This window comes from Limulus polyphemus, unplaced genomic scaffold (assembly GCF_000517525.1).
Source record: "Limulus polyphemus unplaced genomic scaffold, Limulus_polyphemus-2.1.2 Scaffold1658, whole genome shotgun sequence".
In the NCBI taxonomy this organism is placed as follows: Eukaryota; Metazoa; Arthropoda; class Merostomata; order Xiphosura; family Limulidae; genus Limulus; species Limulus polyphemus.
In genome coordinates, this window is record NW_013667268.1 from 159,584 (window position 1) to 176,221 (window position 16,638).

General features: G+C 33.6%; 1 protein-coding gene across 2 annotated transcripts in view; it reads right to left on the bottom strand.

The window, feature by feature from the left end:
• LOC111087033 (multiple epidermal growth factor-like domains protein 9) overlaps window positions 1–16,638 on the bottom strand; it is a 64,503-nt gene that overhangs the window by 12,436 nt on the left and 35,429 nt on the right. The window contains exon 2 of one of the 2 annotated variants that reach the window (XM_022392188.1): window positions 13,842–13,982. The exons of the other annotated variant lie outside the window; for it this stretch is intronic. Coding sequence (XP_022247896.1) covers window positions 13,842–13,982 — 141 coding nt within the window. The remainder of the gene's footprint in view (window positions 1–13,841; window positions 13,983–16,638) is intronic. 2 annotated transcript variants of the gene reach the window in all.

Here is a 16,638-nt window from a genome sequence, read left to right on the forward strand (position 1 = left end):
GTGTTTTATGCACATTTCTTAACATGAGCTACATTATCACAGAAAAATCATACAGTGGCCAATCAGGAAGCCCTTTGAATCCAAAAAAAAAACAGTGGTCAATCAGGAAGTCTTTTGAATCCAAAAACCAGTGGCCAATCAGTTAGTTGGTTTGTTTGTTATGGATTTCGCGCAAAGCTATACGAAGGCTATCTGCGCTAGCCGTCCCTAATTTAGTAGTTTAAGACTAGAGGGAAGGCAGCTAGTCATCACCAACTCTTGGGCTACTCTTTTACCCACGGCTGAAAGGGCGAGCATGTTTGGTGTGATGGGGATTCGAACACGCGACCCACAGATTGCGAGTCGAGCACCCTAACCACCTTGGTCATGCCGGACCCATAAATAAAAAGAATAATGATGTAATTATGTTCCGATCTCACAAGTGTTGGTGTGGAAATACACAAGTTCATATAATTTTTTTTTAGAGAGAGAGAGAAAAAACTGTTTGCTGACAAGATTAGTAAGATTTTTATAGAGCTATTGACCTTTGTATATGACAAATAACTCAATATCTTTAATATAAAAATAATAGAAAGTCTTTGTTTAAAGAATGATACTTTCTCCTTCTCCCGCCCCATGTTAATCTTAAGATTTTAGGATATCCAGTTTACTTCTTTTTACTGTTCTCTACATACATGTGTAATTTTCCCTGTAAGAAAAAAACATGTCTCAAGAAATCAAACTCTTCCAAAATCAGAAAATATAAAAATGCGTTACATATGAAAAACTACACCAAAAACTGTTACTATTCCTAATCTAACTTTATATTTAGTTTCAAAATAGACAGTGATAACTAAGGGATATTACAAGTTATCTGTGTTTTCAAGTTGTTTGAACCGATTTTTGTTTAAATATACGAATTTAAAGCTTTGATAAAAACAGACATTTACTATGTATGTAATGTTCACGATTTACAGACGTATTTGTTACTGTCTGAAATAGATGTATTATAAAAACAAAGATAAATTACAAGAAATAACTATCTGAAACTTAATTAATTAGATGGTTAAGAAATGCTAGGTTTACGTGTACCTAAGATTCAAACGCTTCGTTTAAAGTATATATTTGTTATCAATTGCCTTCAGTTTTATATTGTGTACACATTTTTTTTTTAAATCCTAATAGGTTACTGACAATGACAAAATATAGGATCATAAGAACATCTGGCAGTGACTTCGTGTTATCGTATTGAACCAATAGGTGAACCTATTAATAACATTTTATTCTACTTGGAATAAACACAATAATATCTCTTGCATGTTTGTTTGTTACACGAGGGCTATCTGTGCTAGGCGTCCCTAATTTAGCCGTGTAAGACTAGAGGGAAGGCAGCTAGTCATCACCACCCACCGCCAAATCTTGGGCTACTCTTTTACCAACGAATAGTGGGAATGACCGTCACATTATAATGCCCCCACGGCTGAAAGGGCGAGCATGTTTGGTGTGATGGGGATTCGAACCCGCGACCCACAGATTGCGAGTCGAGCGCCCTAACCATCTGTCTCTTGCATGTAAACAGCCCAAACATCAGCCCGCATGTAAGCGGTTTTCAATCTTAATCCTCAATTTACCGACTTATTTTTACACCTTTCACTACCGGTGACGTCACGTCAACATATTGCATTCTTTTGCGTCATTTTGTGGTTTCATCAGTGTAAAGAACTGATAAAAAATAAAAGAAAAAGGATGAAATCGCTCATCTTCTACGTAAAATACATCAGGCGATCTCTACCGTATTTAGTGGGATTAATTGCAGTATTGATGGAATTTATGTTTATATTTTGTGTGTGTGTGTGTGTTCTTTGGAGCAATGTAACAAAGTCATGTACTCAGAAGCAATTTGATGCATATACAGTTTAAAAAAATGACAGATGAGGCGTATGTGGACTCCAAACAGTAATTCTAAAACTGACACAGTTATAAATGTGCGGGCGTAAGTTTAAGCAAAATATTGTTCATTTGAGAGATTTCGGGAAATGCCTTGAGATGCTCACACGAAGTTCTTGCGTTCTATTGGGGTCAATAAGCTTACACAGATCAGCCTTAGGTACTGAAAAAAAAAGGGGGCGATGTAAAAGTCCTTAATTGTTAAATCACATACGTAGACTCGTGTCTGTGGCTTTAAGACTGCTTACTTGTCTGACGAAATAAATAAATAAAAAAGATCAAGAAATGTTTACCTATTTAATGGCGTGTCCTTACGTGTGTACCAGTATGTGCAACCCTTCTTTGCATCCAATATATTGGAGAAACTGAGTTACCTTAACCTATAGCCCCCTCCCCCAGGGGTCCTTCCTGGCCCAGTCGTAAATATGAAGGCTTACAACGCTAAAACCCGGGTTTCGATACTCGTGATGGGCACAGCAGTGATAGCTCATTGCGTAGCTATGCGCTTAACAACTAACAATTTTAACCTACATAAATGAGCATTTCAAATATAAGCCCCCTAGTGGCACAGCGGTATGTCTGCGGACTTACAACGCTAGAAACCGGGTTTCGATACCCGTGGTGGGCAGAGCACAGATAGCCAATTATGTAGCTTTATAATTACAAATCAAATATAATAAAAAAATAATGTGATTAAGATAAAATACAAAATGTTTAACAAGTTATTTACTTAAAACTATTACTAAAAATATTACAGCAATAAAATTTGTTTTTGAAATCGAACTGGCACAACCAACACACATTTTTTTTTGTTTTTTTAGTTACATACAAAACAAGCTATGAAAATGGTCTAAACCAATTGTCAATAATTGTAGTCACTTTTGAATGCTTATTTTTAATTCATTATGCTGGTGTTGATGTAATCAAAGTTTGCACTGAAACACTTTGCTGAAGAGGTCATTGTCTTTAACGTATTAAAATACTGGATTTGAAACTTGAATTATTTTTTTGAAATGATCGCAAAGCCCACCAAGATAAGGAAAATAAATCTTTATTGTATTTCACTTGATACATGCACAGACAATATATTGGTTCAATAGACCTAATAATAGTGATACAAATCACATTAGACTGCAGGTGTTTTTTCATCACGTTCATTTTATAATTAATCCATCAAATCAGAGGTGTGTACAAACAACATTTCAGATTATATTTCTGTTTGCCACAAGGCACTGCTTAGTAGACCTGTCTTTCAATACCATTCGTCAAACGGCAAGACTATGATGGAAGCCGAAAATCGATTTAAAATGCTACTTACATTCCAAAGTGTTGAAAATTCGAATTTCAAGGGCTTCTCTGTTGCAATCGTTTTACTGTTCAATAATACAACAATAAAGCTATTGTAGTAAAGTATTATCTGATACAAGACAATAACATTTTTGTCTCCCTGACAGTCAAAAATGGAACCTTGTATTTTTCGAATACAATTTATTTTTTAATTCTGTTAATCAGTAGAAAGAAAGAAATAACATTCTTAAAATTCGTAACTCGGGCCTAATATTAATTCAGCTTGTAGCTTTGTGTGTGTTTATGTATGTATGCCCAGATAACTTATCCCACTGTTCTACAGCTGGCAGAATCAAACTTAGTAAACTGGGAAGTAGGTGTCTTTATCTATATGGCGTAGCCCTCTTCTGGAGGCTACAACACGCCTAGAAGGTCACCCAGGCATGATTCTAGCCTAAGAATAGATTTTTAGGATCGTCGAGCCCTATCTAACATCAGATATCGTGTTTCTGGCCCCTCTCGAGATCCCGGGGACGTCATGTTTAAAACTGTGTTGATAATCCCACTCATGAGCTAGTGAGACCAACTATGACAGATGTGCACAAGAATCATGGGTGGGTGTCCTAACTGGGTTCATTTCCAGGAACAAACCCCCTTGGGATAGCTTCACTGGCAACCTCTGTAAATCATGAATAGGTCTATGAATCCTGCAAAGGAGCCAATTCTATTTTATGCCAGTACTTATAATCTCGGTTGTAAAATATTAAGCTGTTATTTCTGGCTTACAATAATCACTAATCCAAACACAGATAGGGACTGTTGCTCCTGCAATTCAACAGGAGAATTTAGCATTTTAAAGAACTAAATACATAATATAGCGACATCTATCATAAACGATAGTTTAAAGCTATACGACCAACACACACATTATGAACAAAGACAGAACCACGAAAAATGCCTATAACGTTATTTCAGTTGTTTGTTTGTTGTTAAGCACAAAGCTACACAATCGGATATCTGTGCAGTGCCCACAACGGGTATCGAACCCCGGTTTTTAGCGTTATAACTTATCAGACTTATCGCTGAGCCAATGGAGGGCAACTTTATTTTAATAGAGTAGGAAGGATGTTTGCTTGACAAAAGTTTTCTAGCTGTCAGCATATTTGTGCAGAAATAGCATCAAATAGAAGTTATAAAAAATCAGTGTGAGCAGTATCACAGATCAATACTTATTGTTAAGGTTAACTACGACAATCTATTGAAACTGTTATAGAAATTCCGAGCGGATGGATCTCACAAACGCAAGTCCTCATTTTTGAGTTGAAATGTTTAGTAGTGCAATGTCGCGTTTCGCAATGATCATCCATTCGGAAAACCTTACACAATTTACAAACAAATGCTCCTCTCTCCGTTTTTCCTCTTTATTGTCTCAATTGCTGATTTGATTCCACCACAAATGGCTTAAGAACGATTATGAAAAAGTCATTTATTCGAAGTGATTTCTACCTGTTCTTACAGTGTCTGTTCAAGCGTGAACTGAAAATAGTGTATGTTAATGGTGACCAATCACTTAGAATTCTGCTTTAGTAGATTTAACAGAAATTAGCTTTCTTTAAATAAGTGACATCTTATAAGACAAGTCAAAAAATTATCTAATTTTCCTTATCTATGCATGTATTTAACTACCAGTTATTGATAAAAAGTAAGCACGATATCAAGTAAATACTGGTACATAATTATAAAATTCGAGAAACTACAAGCCAATCGCTATTGAAAGCTATAGAACAAATTCAACGATTAAATAAATATTATCGATGATAAAACATTTTAAGCTTAAATCAATCAAGTATTGATAATATTAACTTAAAAATATATTGTTGTTTTTTAAATATAAGAACTTTAATTAATCGCATTAATTTAGTAACTTAATTGGTGTGGAATTTTTCTAGCCCCCTGTGGGTCAATGGTAAGTTTACGACTTTACAGCGCTGAAAATCCGTCGTTCGATTCACCGCTGTGGACATAACGTAGGTAGTGCTTTGTATAGCTTAGCGCTAACAACAACATTAGCATTTTTCTATAATGTAAATATCTTAGTTAATGCGACTTTCGACTGAAAACGTTAAATCAAAAAACTACCTGCTAGCTCAGCATGGAGCGTGCTAATCAAACACTCATGTTGTTTTGACCGATAAGAGTGTGCTTCGCAATTGTGTTACAGAAGCTACCTCTCGTCAAATTATTATCATTTATATGTAATGCAAAAAATGAAGCCATTTATAAATTTTTCAGTAATATTTGGAGCCGTATTGCTATACATTACTTGCATCTACCGTATTCACCATTTGTGTGGCATGTAATTAAATGTTAATATTCTATGCCACTTACAAAGTTTAGAAAATGTATAACCTGGACAAATTTCCAGTTTGATTGATACAAAAACATTACGTGTCTCACAGGTAAATAAATAACAAAACATCATCCAAGCCCCAAGAGGTCTACATTCGAAATTGTTATAATGCAGCTTAAAAAGTAATTTAAAAACGAAAATTTGGAAAATTACTTTAAGCAAATGGCTTCATACTTCAGTAACGAATCTTCTTTACCAAAAACAAAGTGCGACCAAAGTTATCTGTTATTTTATAATTGTTTGTTTGTTTGAAAATAAGCACAAAGCTACCCAATGGGCTATCTGTGCTCTGCCCACCATAGGTATCGAAACCCGGTTTCTAGCGTTGTGAGTCTGCAGACATACCGCTGTGCCACTATGGGGCTGTTTTATAATGTAAGCAAACTACAACTTGTACAGAAGTAATGTTCCTAACGTTAAATCATCTTTTCTGCCACTTTCAACTCTAGAAAATAATCTGTTGCAATTATACATAATTAATAATGACACATACACAAAAATTGTGACTGAAACATTGTTAACTCTAGGCATCAGTTTTGGAAAATAAAAGCAACATCGCTTCAGACACAAATAATTATTTCAAAAGTTCGTATATTCTAAATGTCAAATCAATAGCCTGTATTAGAACAAACTTAAGTAACGGATAGTTTGAAGTAGAGTGGTATTATCCATTAGAGCAGCGTTTCCCAAATTTTTGCCATTCGTTCCCCCTTTATCCATTTCAGCAGCGTTTCCCAAAGTTTAGCCATCCACGCCCCCTTTAATAAATATGCTTTCTTGCGTGTCCCCCTCATTTTTCTTTTTTTTTTAACGAGTGAAAGATCGTTTGTAATGAAGCACAAAGCTACACAATGGGCTATCTGTGCTCTGCCCACCACGGTTTCTAGCGTTGTAAGTCCGCAGACATACCACTGTGCCATTGGGGGGCCGAGTGAAAGAACTAGTTAAGTGACGGGGTGTAATATTTGGATACACATCAAAATGCTATATGCGTTGTAACAATTATTTATTATATTCATTAGAAAAATTATTAAAACGCTTAATTTTACATTTTTTGCACTATTAACTCACCATTCATTTACGACCCCCTAGGGGCGCAGCCCACACTGGGAAACGCTAAATTACAGTACACGTTTATATTAAATCAACTATATTTATTACGGGGTTGATTTTTAGTTCTGACCTATGAATAGTTTATTTTGAACAAATGTTAATACTAACACTCATTGACAGAAGACTCACAGGAAGGTATCATAATTTACCTATTTATAAACGTAATAATGCAAAATCTAGCAAATAGTAATTAAGATAGATAGTGCTTCTTTGGACGCAGCTGAGCGTCTCATAGAATGGCTCCGAGTTTGTTTGTTTTTTTCCAAGTAAAAACTTTTAGTTCATAGCTCCATCATCTCTTGACCGATTTGAGACCTAATTACAGTTCTGGACTCAGGAGGTCAAACCTTTTCGATTGATGTATTTGACTACGCCCAGGGCCTGACAGATTAATTTACTTTAATCCTGCTTAAAATAATTTCAACTTGAGGGTAGGCTGTTAGAGATCCTGATGAGTAATAAAATCGAATCGGGTATATGCGCACAACACACTTAGTATTGCTGGCGCACAAAAATATAGGCAATAAAAAGGAAAAAAAAAGGTCTCATTGATTAATTTACTGTCTAAAATAGTTTCAAGTGTCGCAGCTATTGAAGATTTCCTCTTGTTTTATAAATAGACGAAAATAAGTCACACTGATTATTGTGATAACAATACTAAAATTAACCTAAATTTGATTCAGTATAAAAATTCTTTCACTGATTTCAAATAATTGGTTTTCAAAAGTACAAATAAGTGAAATACGAAATGTCTAAAAAGATAAAAGTAGCTTATTTAGTTGTACTTTAATGTTGTCTAAAGGGAACCTACTATATATATATATATATATATATACAAGAGATTAAAGAACGTTTTAGATGTTACTGTAAAAGTACTTTGTTTTGTTATTAAGTATCTAACTGACGCTTAGTTTGATCCCTAAACTTATTTTCAGTTTTTATTTATGCATATTAGGGCACGGGTTAGCCCTGTGATATAACTCTGGATTTCACGCGCTTTAATTAAGCTGTGGGCTTGTAATACGATTGACAGACAATCCTCTATAGTGGGCGGTAGGATGCTGCTGACTGGCTGTCTTCCCTCTGGTGAGTAATTCACAATTGGGGACGACAGCAGATAGTCTTACTAGCTTTGCCATAAATACAAACACAAATTTATGCATAAGATTATTCATTATTTATAGAACAATAAATAGATGGTGTTCACCAGGCACGTGACAACAGGATCTCAAACTATAGTTTCAAACTCCACAACACACATAGTCTTAGGAAATGAAACTATCAACGAGGTTTATTGAGAAAAATAGAACTGTTTTTTCGGTTAAAATAAACGGTACGACAAACAGTTTATCTTATCTTCTTTCTCCTTCAAGTCAAAGATGATGAAAATCTGTACTTATATAATCTTAGTTGACATTTACCAAAATTTTATAATAGATATCAAAGTCACATATTTCAGATATTAACTGTGAATTAGCCTATTAAATAAACATATTTTACAAATGTTTAATTTGTTAGTATATAAAATTTAAATATGCCGTGACGTCATAAGCATTGAAGCTAAAGAATAGCAACTAAAATTCATATATAATACTTCGTACTCAGCTGTTAAAGCCATTTATTGCTAGCAGGCCTTTAAACTTCACACACGAGCAAACAACTAAATAGAAATGTCTCAAACAATTATCTGGGGAGTACTGTAAGAGTCAATATCAACTAATCATATCAAGTTGGAACAGCCACATTCTGCAAGAGCGACATTAACAAGTTCTATGCGTAATTTTTTATTGGATTTAGGTAACATAGAATAATAGGTTTATAAGATATAGATACAAACAAGACACGTTTAAGTATAGGTTTAAACAGACATTATATATATTGGAGAAAATATTAAACGAGAATGAAGTGGATTTATTTTGCCAAATGAAATTTAAAACAAAGAAAATAATAGTACAATGGCTTCCTCTTGTTTCACAATGGACTATCTGTGTCGTGCCCACCAGGGCGTATATCAAATTCACAAACCAAAGATAAACAAATATAAAACTCGAGATTAATCTTCAAACTCAAACAGAAAGTTGTGTTGCAGTGTTATCGTCTGTAATAAAACATTCCCATGATACAAAAAGAGTTGATATATATATAGTTAAAATAACGTTCATAAGACATTTATATACCATCAAGATCAATCATTGGACTTACTGATTACAATTATAACATGAAGTAAGTGAAACTATAGAGAACGTTAGCCGCACAATAGAGAAACATATTCTTTAGTTCCCACTCTTTTCCAATGTCATCAGTGATTTTTTGATTACTTAGCGCTGCGAAACAGTATACATAAATATATACATATACATAATATATATAGTGTATCGAAAATGTTATCAAACAAGAATAAATAAATTCAAAATTAACAGCAAGAATCTAAACCGAGATTAAAGTGTCAGCTGTAACACACAGTAAAAGGAATTTCAAAAAAATGAGCTATTAACATCAAAAATCAGAAGTATGAAATTGTGCACGTCATCTTCATCAGTTTGGAGTGAATGTAAGAAGTGTGATACTTTTAGTTATTCTTTTTATATACAAACTTGGGAATGAGACGCATATGATACTGATATTACTCAGAATAAAACATAATTATACACACACACACACACAGATATGTATGTGTCAGAACCTAAAACTTTATAAGGAATTTATTGAGGTTTAAGACAAAATGTTTAAAAATATTCATTTTGTTCAATTTTTCAAATATTTCAAGTCAATATTTTTATTGCTGCGAAACTGATAAAAAGTTTTAAGTTGCAAGAAGACGTCTTTTATACTGTCATCTACAAAATTGTTACTCTGTCATTTTTATTGTTCGGGCACAAAATGATAACGCTAGAGACAGGCCGGTTGATTTATATAGGTGTATATATATAATATATTGTATTGGTGATTCGATAACTATATCACTCAATTTCATTAATTCAACTTTCGACAACTCCCAACTTTGTTGCATCGCTAATGGGGAAACCTGGAAAATAATGGGCTGTTGATCATTCCGAAAAATTATTAATAGTCTTAACATACATATATATGTGGTATACAAGAAATTCGATAAATCACAATTCTATTGCAGATAAAAAAAAACACGTAAGAAAATTAACTTACTACCCCGGTATCTCTCTAGAAAGTAGCTTACGGTGTATTTAATTCATGTTTGATAAAATCTTAATTCTTAGAACCGTTATCAGCATGTGACGAAATAAAACAACATAAATACATTTTCAACAGTCTAAATGAATCCCCCAAACACTGTTATATATGTGTTAATTTAGGAAATGGGCGTTTTTTAAAAGTTTTTTAAGTAATTTAAACCGTGTTTCAAAACCCCTAACAACTCAAGAAAACGTTTTAATTAATTGGGTGTGTTTATCACTAACTTAAAAGTAAACATTCGAAAAAAGTCCCGTAGCTGGGGCACGTACAATGGTCAGCTTTTTTGTAACTTCTGTTATATTAGCAAAAACGATTTACAGTAACAATCGCTTGGACTTGATCTCGTGTTTAACGTGCTAATGGCTTGGATGTGGTCTCATGTTTAATGTGCTATGTCACGGATCAGCTTTCTGCTGTGGATGCGGCATAAAAATACCAGTCTGTATCAGCGGTTCTCAAAGTATGGTTGACAGACCACTGGTAGTCTGCGAGGGTCCTCCAGATGGTCCGCGGGCTGGTCCATAATGCAAGTCACTGACGCGCAACGCCACGGCCAGTCTTCTAATTAATTCCGATGAGTTTTTTGCGGTGGCAAGCGAAAGTGGGTGGCGTATGTGGTCCGCTGGGTCTTTTGTCCTGCCAAAGCTGTCGAAAGACGAAAAAGTTCGAGAACCACTGGTCTATATCGCTATTCGGTTACTTAAGAATGCCCCTGTAGACAACAGGTGCTGTTGACTGATTGCCTTACCTCTGGTCAGCAGTCCTAAACAAGGGATGATTAAGCCTGAACCTTGTTTCTTTATCCTAACTTTTTAACCCATAAATTACATAAGATGCTCTTCAGATTGAAAATATACGAATAATGATGATATTATTAAATAGGGAAGCAGTAAAACAGTGATTAATTTCAGGCATGCACGGAGTAGTAGTTACATTACCATATATCCATAATACAAAAAAATATATTTGTATAGCGGTGATAAAATATATCTTAGTTTGTAAAATTTCTTTTAATTTGCAAATTATTACAAGAATCGGTCCAGAACGACATACATATATAATACACCATACATCCATATATACAGTTACATCATTCTGGAGTTACAGCAGCGGCCGGATTTCCCTAAGCTCTACTTCCATCAAAATGGCGCACCACACCAATTCGCTCATGCGGTCTACGATTGTCTTGATGAATATTTCCCTCAGAGATGGATAGGCCATAGAGGAGCAATCGAGATGCCTCCACGGTCACTGGACTGTACCCCTATGTACTTTTTCATGTACTCAATGACAAACTGTACGGTGGAAAATTGCGGAATGTTGACGGAATGAAAGGGTACATCACAAACACATTTACAGAACGTGATGGACAGACAGACTTGTGTCAGAAAGTTTGCAGAAGTATGGCAGGCAGACTCCAGGATTGTGTGAACAGCGATGGGATTCAATTCGAACATCTGCAAGATTAACTTTCCCATAATTCCACGTCACGTATAAAGTGTCGTTAAATAAATTATCAATTATCAACTGTATACTTTAATTTGAATTTAATTATTTTAAATACATTATCAGTTATCCACTGCATACCTACTTTTGGGCCACCCTGTATATATACACGTCTATCAGTTTCTAATAATAATAAAATTAAAATATTTAACATCGGTTCTCGTGCATCATGTCTTCTAGTTCTTTTTGTCACCTTTAATAATAAAATATCTATACAAGTATAAATTCGTTTAATTACTAATTACCATGAAATAACTATTAAACTCATATTTGCACCACAGCTGTTACCTCTAAGAATTATTCAATTCATTTTCTTCTTGCGTAAAGAATTTCAACGTCATTTTAAGGTGCTTATTTACTCTCAGCTCGTTTCCAAGCAACATGTGTCACATCTGCGCGCTTTACACGAGATTTCAGATAAGCTAGCTCAGGAACTACAACAACAACGTTTTGTAATTCATTTTGAGACTAACGGGCTGTCATAATATAGAAACATTTAAAACACATAATTTATTTATTTGTATCTTTTGAAAAAAATATACATACTACACACACAAACACATTTTTCAAACTAACCTCATGTAATGGATAGTTTGATTGATGCATGGACAAAAAAAAAGCAAGTCTATCCGAAGATGTGGTATCCCAACACCTGAACCTCACGGGATTCAATCCCAAGACGAATCAGTTAAAAGGTTAACCATTAACCAATTAGTTACTACTAGTAAGACAGTTTTCTAAACCTCAGGCTATACCAAAATGCCTTACAAAATGCGTAAGATATATTTACGTTTCAAGCCACACATAAACTAAATAAAGAAATTTTACAACGATACTAGAGCTATATAAGTCCGTTTTCTAGATATACACGAACAATATTAAGTCCATTTTTCAATTATACACGAACGACATAAAATCCATTTTTGAGCAATATATGAAAGAGGTAAAGACGTTTTCCAAAAGTGTACGAACAAGATAAGGTCTGTTGGAAACGTGCGATATTAAGTCCGTTTTTGAGCAATACATGAAAAGAGGTAAAACCTGTTTCCCAAATGTATACGTGTAAGATAAAGTCTGTTTACCAGTTATACACGCGTAAGATAAAGCCTGTTTTTCAGCAGGATATGCATAAGATAAAGTATTGTTTTCCAGTAGTATTCGCGTTAAGAAAAGGCCTGTTTTACAGCTACCCACGCGTAAGATAAAGCCTGTTTTTCAGCAGTATATGCATAAGATAAAGTATTGTTTTCTAGTAGTATTCGCGTTAAGAAAAGGCCTGTTTTACAGCTACCCACGCGTAAGATAAAGCCTGTTTTTCAGCAGTATATGCATAAGATAAAGTATTGTTTTCTAGTAGTATTCGTGTTAAGAAAAGGCATGTTTTACAGCTACCCACGCGTAAGATAATGTATTGTTTTCTAGTAGTATTCGCGTTAAGAAAAGGCCTGTTTTACAGCTACCCACGCGTAAGATAAAGCCTATTTTCCAGCTATATACGCGTAAGATAAAGTATTGTTTTCCAGCTATAAATGATAAAAAAAACTCGTTTTCGAGTTATACACGAACCAGGTAAATGTATATCTATATAACAACACTGATAAATAAAACCTTAGTAGCCTATGATGACCTTTGCTTGATATTGTAGATTTCTGAAATATTTTAGGGTAACTATGTGACAAGTAATATTTAAATTATTTGAGGATGAGGGAGTTAGTTAATATAAATGCTGTCAAACCCACTAAACTTTCCTGACAAAAACTTGGATAAATATGCTATTGTAAATAATTTAAGAATATTAAACAATTATCAATAAAAACCTTTTATTAGCCTCTATTATATAAGACTTTCTTATGCCACCATTAACTAACCAATTAGGATTTTTATAACAAAGTACAGAGAGAAAAACAAAAAAGAGTTCTGAAGGAAACAAGAAAAAGACAAAATAAAGCATACCTTTCACTATTTCTTAGTTTTCTCTCTCTCTTTGCCTAAAATTATTAATAAGTTCTTCTGAGTGAAAGTAAAAAACAGTTTATAACAATATGTCAATCACACTACATATGCTATGTCTAGTGCCGACGAGGCCTTTCGCTCAATACCAGGGCCTGGGCTATTCAAGCCGGCTGAGACACTGTTTGTATTATCAAACTGCTTAAATAAATATTTCGGTGTGAAATGGATTAAAGTGAAGTGCATTTTTTCTCAGTTTTATTGAAGTAACTGCAATATATAATTAAGTTAATGATTTTCTAAACACTGTATTATATTGTTTATATATCTCGACACCATATAATATTATTATTTTACTGAACGTAAAGGGCACGTAAAAACAAAATATATTAAATACAATCAACTCAATCTTACCAATATGGAAATACATATATCTTACCATGATCTTTCCCATTAACCAAAGTGTAAGACAAAGCAAATGCCAGCAGCTGCGTATTTCTATCACTAGGGGGCTCTGGATCCTTCCAGGTCACAGTAATGGAGTTTCTATCTACATACTTAAGTGCAACATGCTGCGGAGCTGAAATAAAGGGGGAACGTTTTATTATGAACAACAACAAAAAAACATTTGCGAAAATTTCACTCATGACCTATTTACATGAAAGACGAGGCAAGTTTAATAAAGCTTATCAATGCTTTTAATAAACATCGAGTAATGAGTAGTTTTATTTTTATCTTGAGAACAGTTACAGTTATCAAAATTTTAAAACATAAACATACAAATCTTACCAACTAACACTTTATGTGATAAAAGTGTCCGAAAAATGCTTGGATTTTAAAAGATAACCAAAGGACAAACGTATAAAAACATAAACTTTATATGTGCTTTTTTTGTTGCTGTTTTTTTCGCTCTCTGAGCATCTTCCCGTCGTTTTACTTCTGAAGGTGCTGTTTCGCCGGAAACTACTGTTTTCAAACTCAAAATTTTAATAGATCCTTTAGGGTTTGCTTTCAAAAATCGTATACTAATAGCAAATAAAGAGTGTATAAAAAGCTGAACGATAACTACATGTTATATTTCAACATTTTTCCTTTTCATGACGACGCAGTTCCCTTAAAATTGTGTTATCAAAATCACAAACATGATAAAATGAGCAGTTTCTTAAAACACCCGTGAGTCATTCCATGTCAATCATGATTACAAATATCAGAACCATATGATTAGAGATAATAGAAGGGACTTCTTGGGCCGAATTTAAAAATGTTAAGGTCTAAAGTAGAAATTTGTTATTACATACTAATAACAGATAACAAACAGTATAGTGGCTTTAATGTTAACAACACATTACATGCAGTGAGTGGCTTTAATATTAACAGAAGTAGCTAATAAACAGTATAGTGGCTTTAATGTTAACAACACATTATATGCGGTGAGTTAGTAATAAACGGTATAGTGGCTTTAATGTTAACAACACATTATATGCGATGAGTTAGTAATAAACGGTATAGTGGCTTTAATGTTAACATCTCATTACATGCAGTGAGTGGCTTTAATATTAACAGAAGTAGCTAATAAACAGTATAGTGGCTTTAATGTTAACAACACATTACATGCAGTTAGTTAGTAATAAACGGTATAGTGTCTTTAATGTTAACAACACATTGCATACAGTGAGTTAGTAATAAACAGTATTGCGTATTTAATGTTAACGACACATTGTACGCAGTAAGTTAATAATAAACGGTATAGTGGCTTTAATGTTAACTACACATTACATGCAGTGAGTTAATATTAAACAGTATAGTGTCTTTAATGTTAACAACACATTGCATACAGTGAGTTAGTAATAAACAGTATTGTGTATTTAATGTTAACGACACATTGTACGCAGTAAGTTAATAATAAACGGTATAGTGGCTTTAATGTTAACATCTCATTACATGCAGTGAGTGGCTTTAATATTAACAGAAGTAGCTAATAAACAGTATAGTGGCTTTAATGTTAACAACACATTACATGCAGTTAGTTAGTAATAAACGGTATAGTGTCTTTAATGTTAACAACACATTGCATACAGTGAGTTAGTAATAAACAGTATTGCGTATTTAATGTTAACGACACATTGTACGCAGTAAGTTAATAATAAACGGTATAGTGGTTTTAATATCAACAACACATTACATGCAGTGAGTTAGTACTAAACAGCATAGTGGCTTTAATGTTAACCACACATTACATGCAGTGAATTAATATTAAACAGTATAGTGGCTTTAATGTTAACAACACATTGTATGCAGTGAGTTAACATTAAACGGTATAGTGGCTTTAATGTTAACAACACATGTATGCAGTGAGTTAATATTAAACGGTATAGTGGCTTTAATGTTAACAACACATGTATGCAGTGAGTTAATATTAAACGGTATAGTGGCTTTAATGTTAACAACACATGTATGCAGTGAGTTAATATTAAACGCTATAGTGTCTTTAATCTTGAAAGCGCATTTCTTTTAGCACCATTTTCATTTCGCTGCACAAATGACGAGAGTTTTAGTTTTCTCTGCTACTCTGTTAATCTTCCTCTAGATTGGCCTACTTTTCTTTCTTTTCTTGTTTTAGTTTAACAGAAAATTAAATGACGATCAATAAAATCAATACACTGATTCTATTTCAAACAAAAAGTGAAAACGAATCCGTAAAATATATATTTAAGTCTAGCTGTCACAATCTTAGGTCGGTTAGTTATGGTTTATATGAACATGAGGAAAACACCTGAAGGCGAAGAAAATCAATTTCATATGTTAGATATAATTATTTCACATAATATTAAAGAAATTATGTGATAGTAAAGTACTGAAAATATTTTATTACCCGTAGTTATATATAAGGTAAATATGCAGATTTTCATTTATAAATGGATAGATACCTATTTATAGATTGGCAATCCAATTTTTCGCTTAACGCGGTATTTCAAACTCTACATTTCTTCGACAAGAGAAAGGATCAGACGTTACCAAACTGACATAACTGCGACAGTAGAGAAAATATAATCCACCAAAGTACAGGTAAACATAACGTAGAACGATTATCTTATATAAGAGATAAACAAAGAAGTTGCTGTCGGAAAATACCCTGAAATGTTATTGTGTTTAGAATAAAAAATGAAAAATTCAAACAATATACTGTTACGACAGCGGAAGTCACGTGACGCTAGTAACACGTCATGAGATTCTAG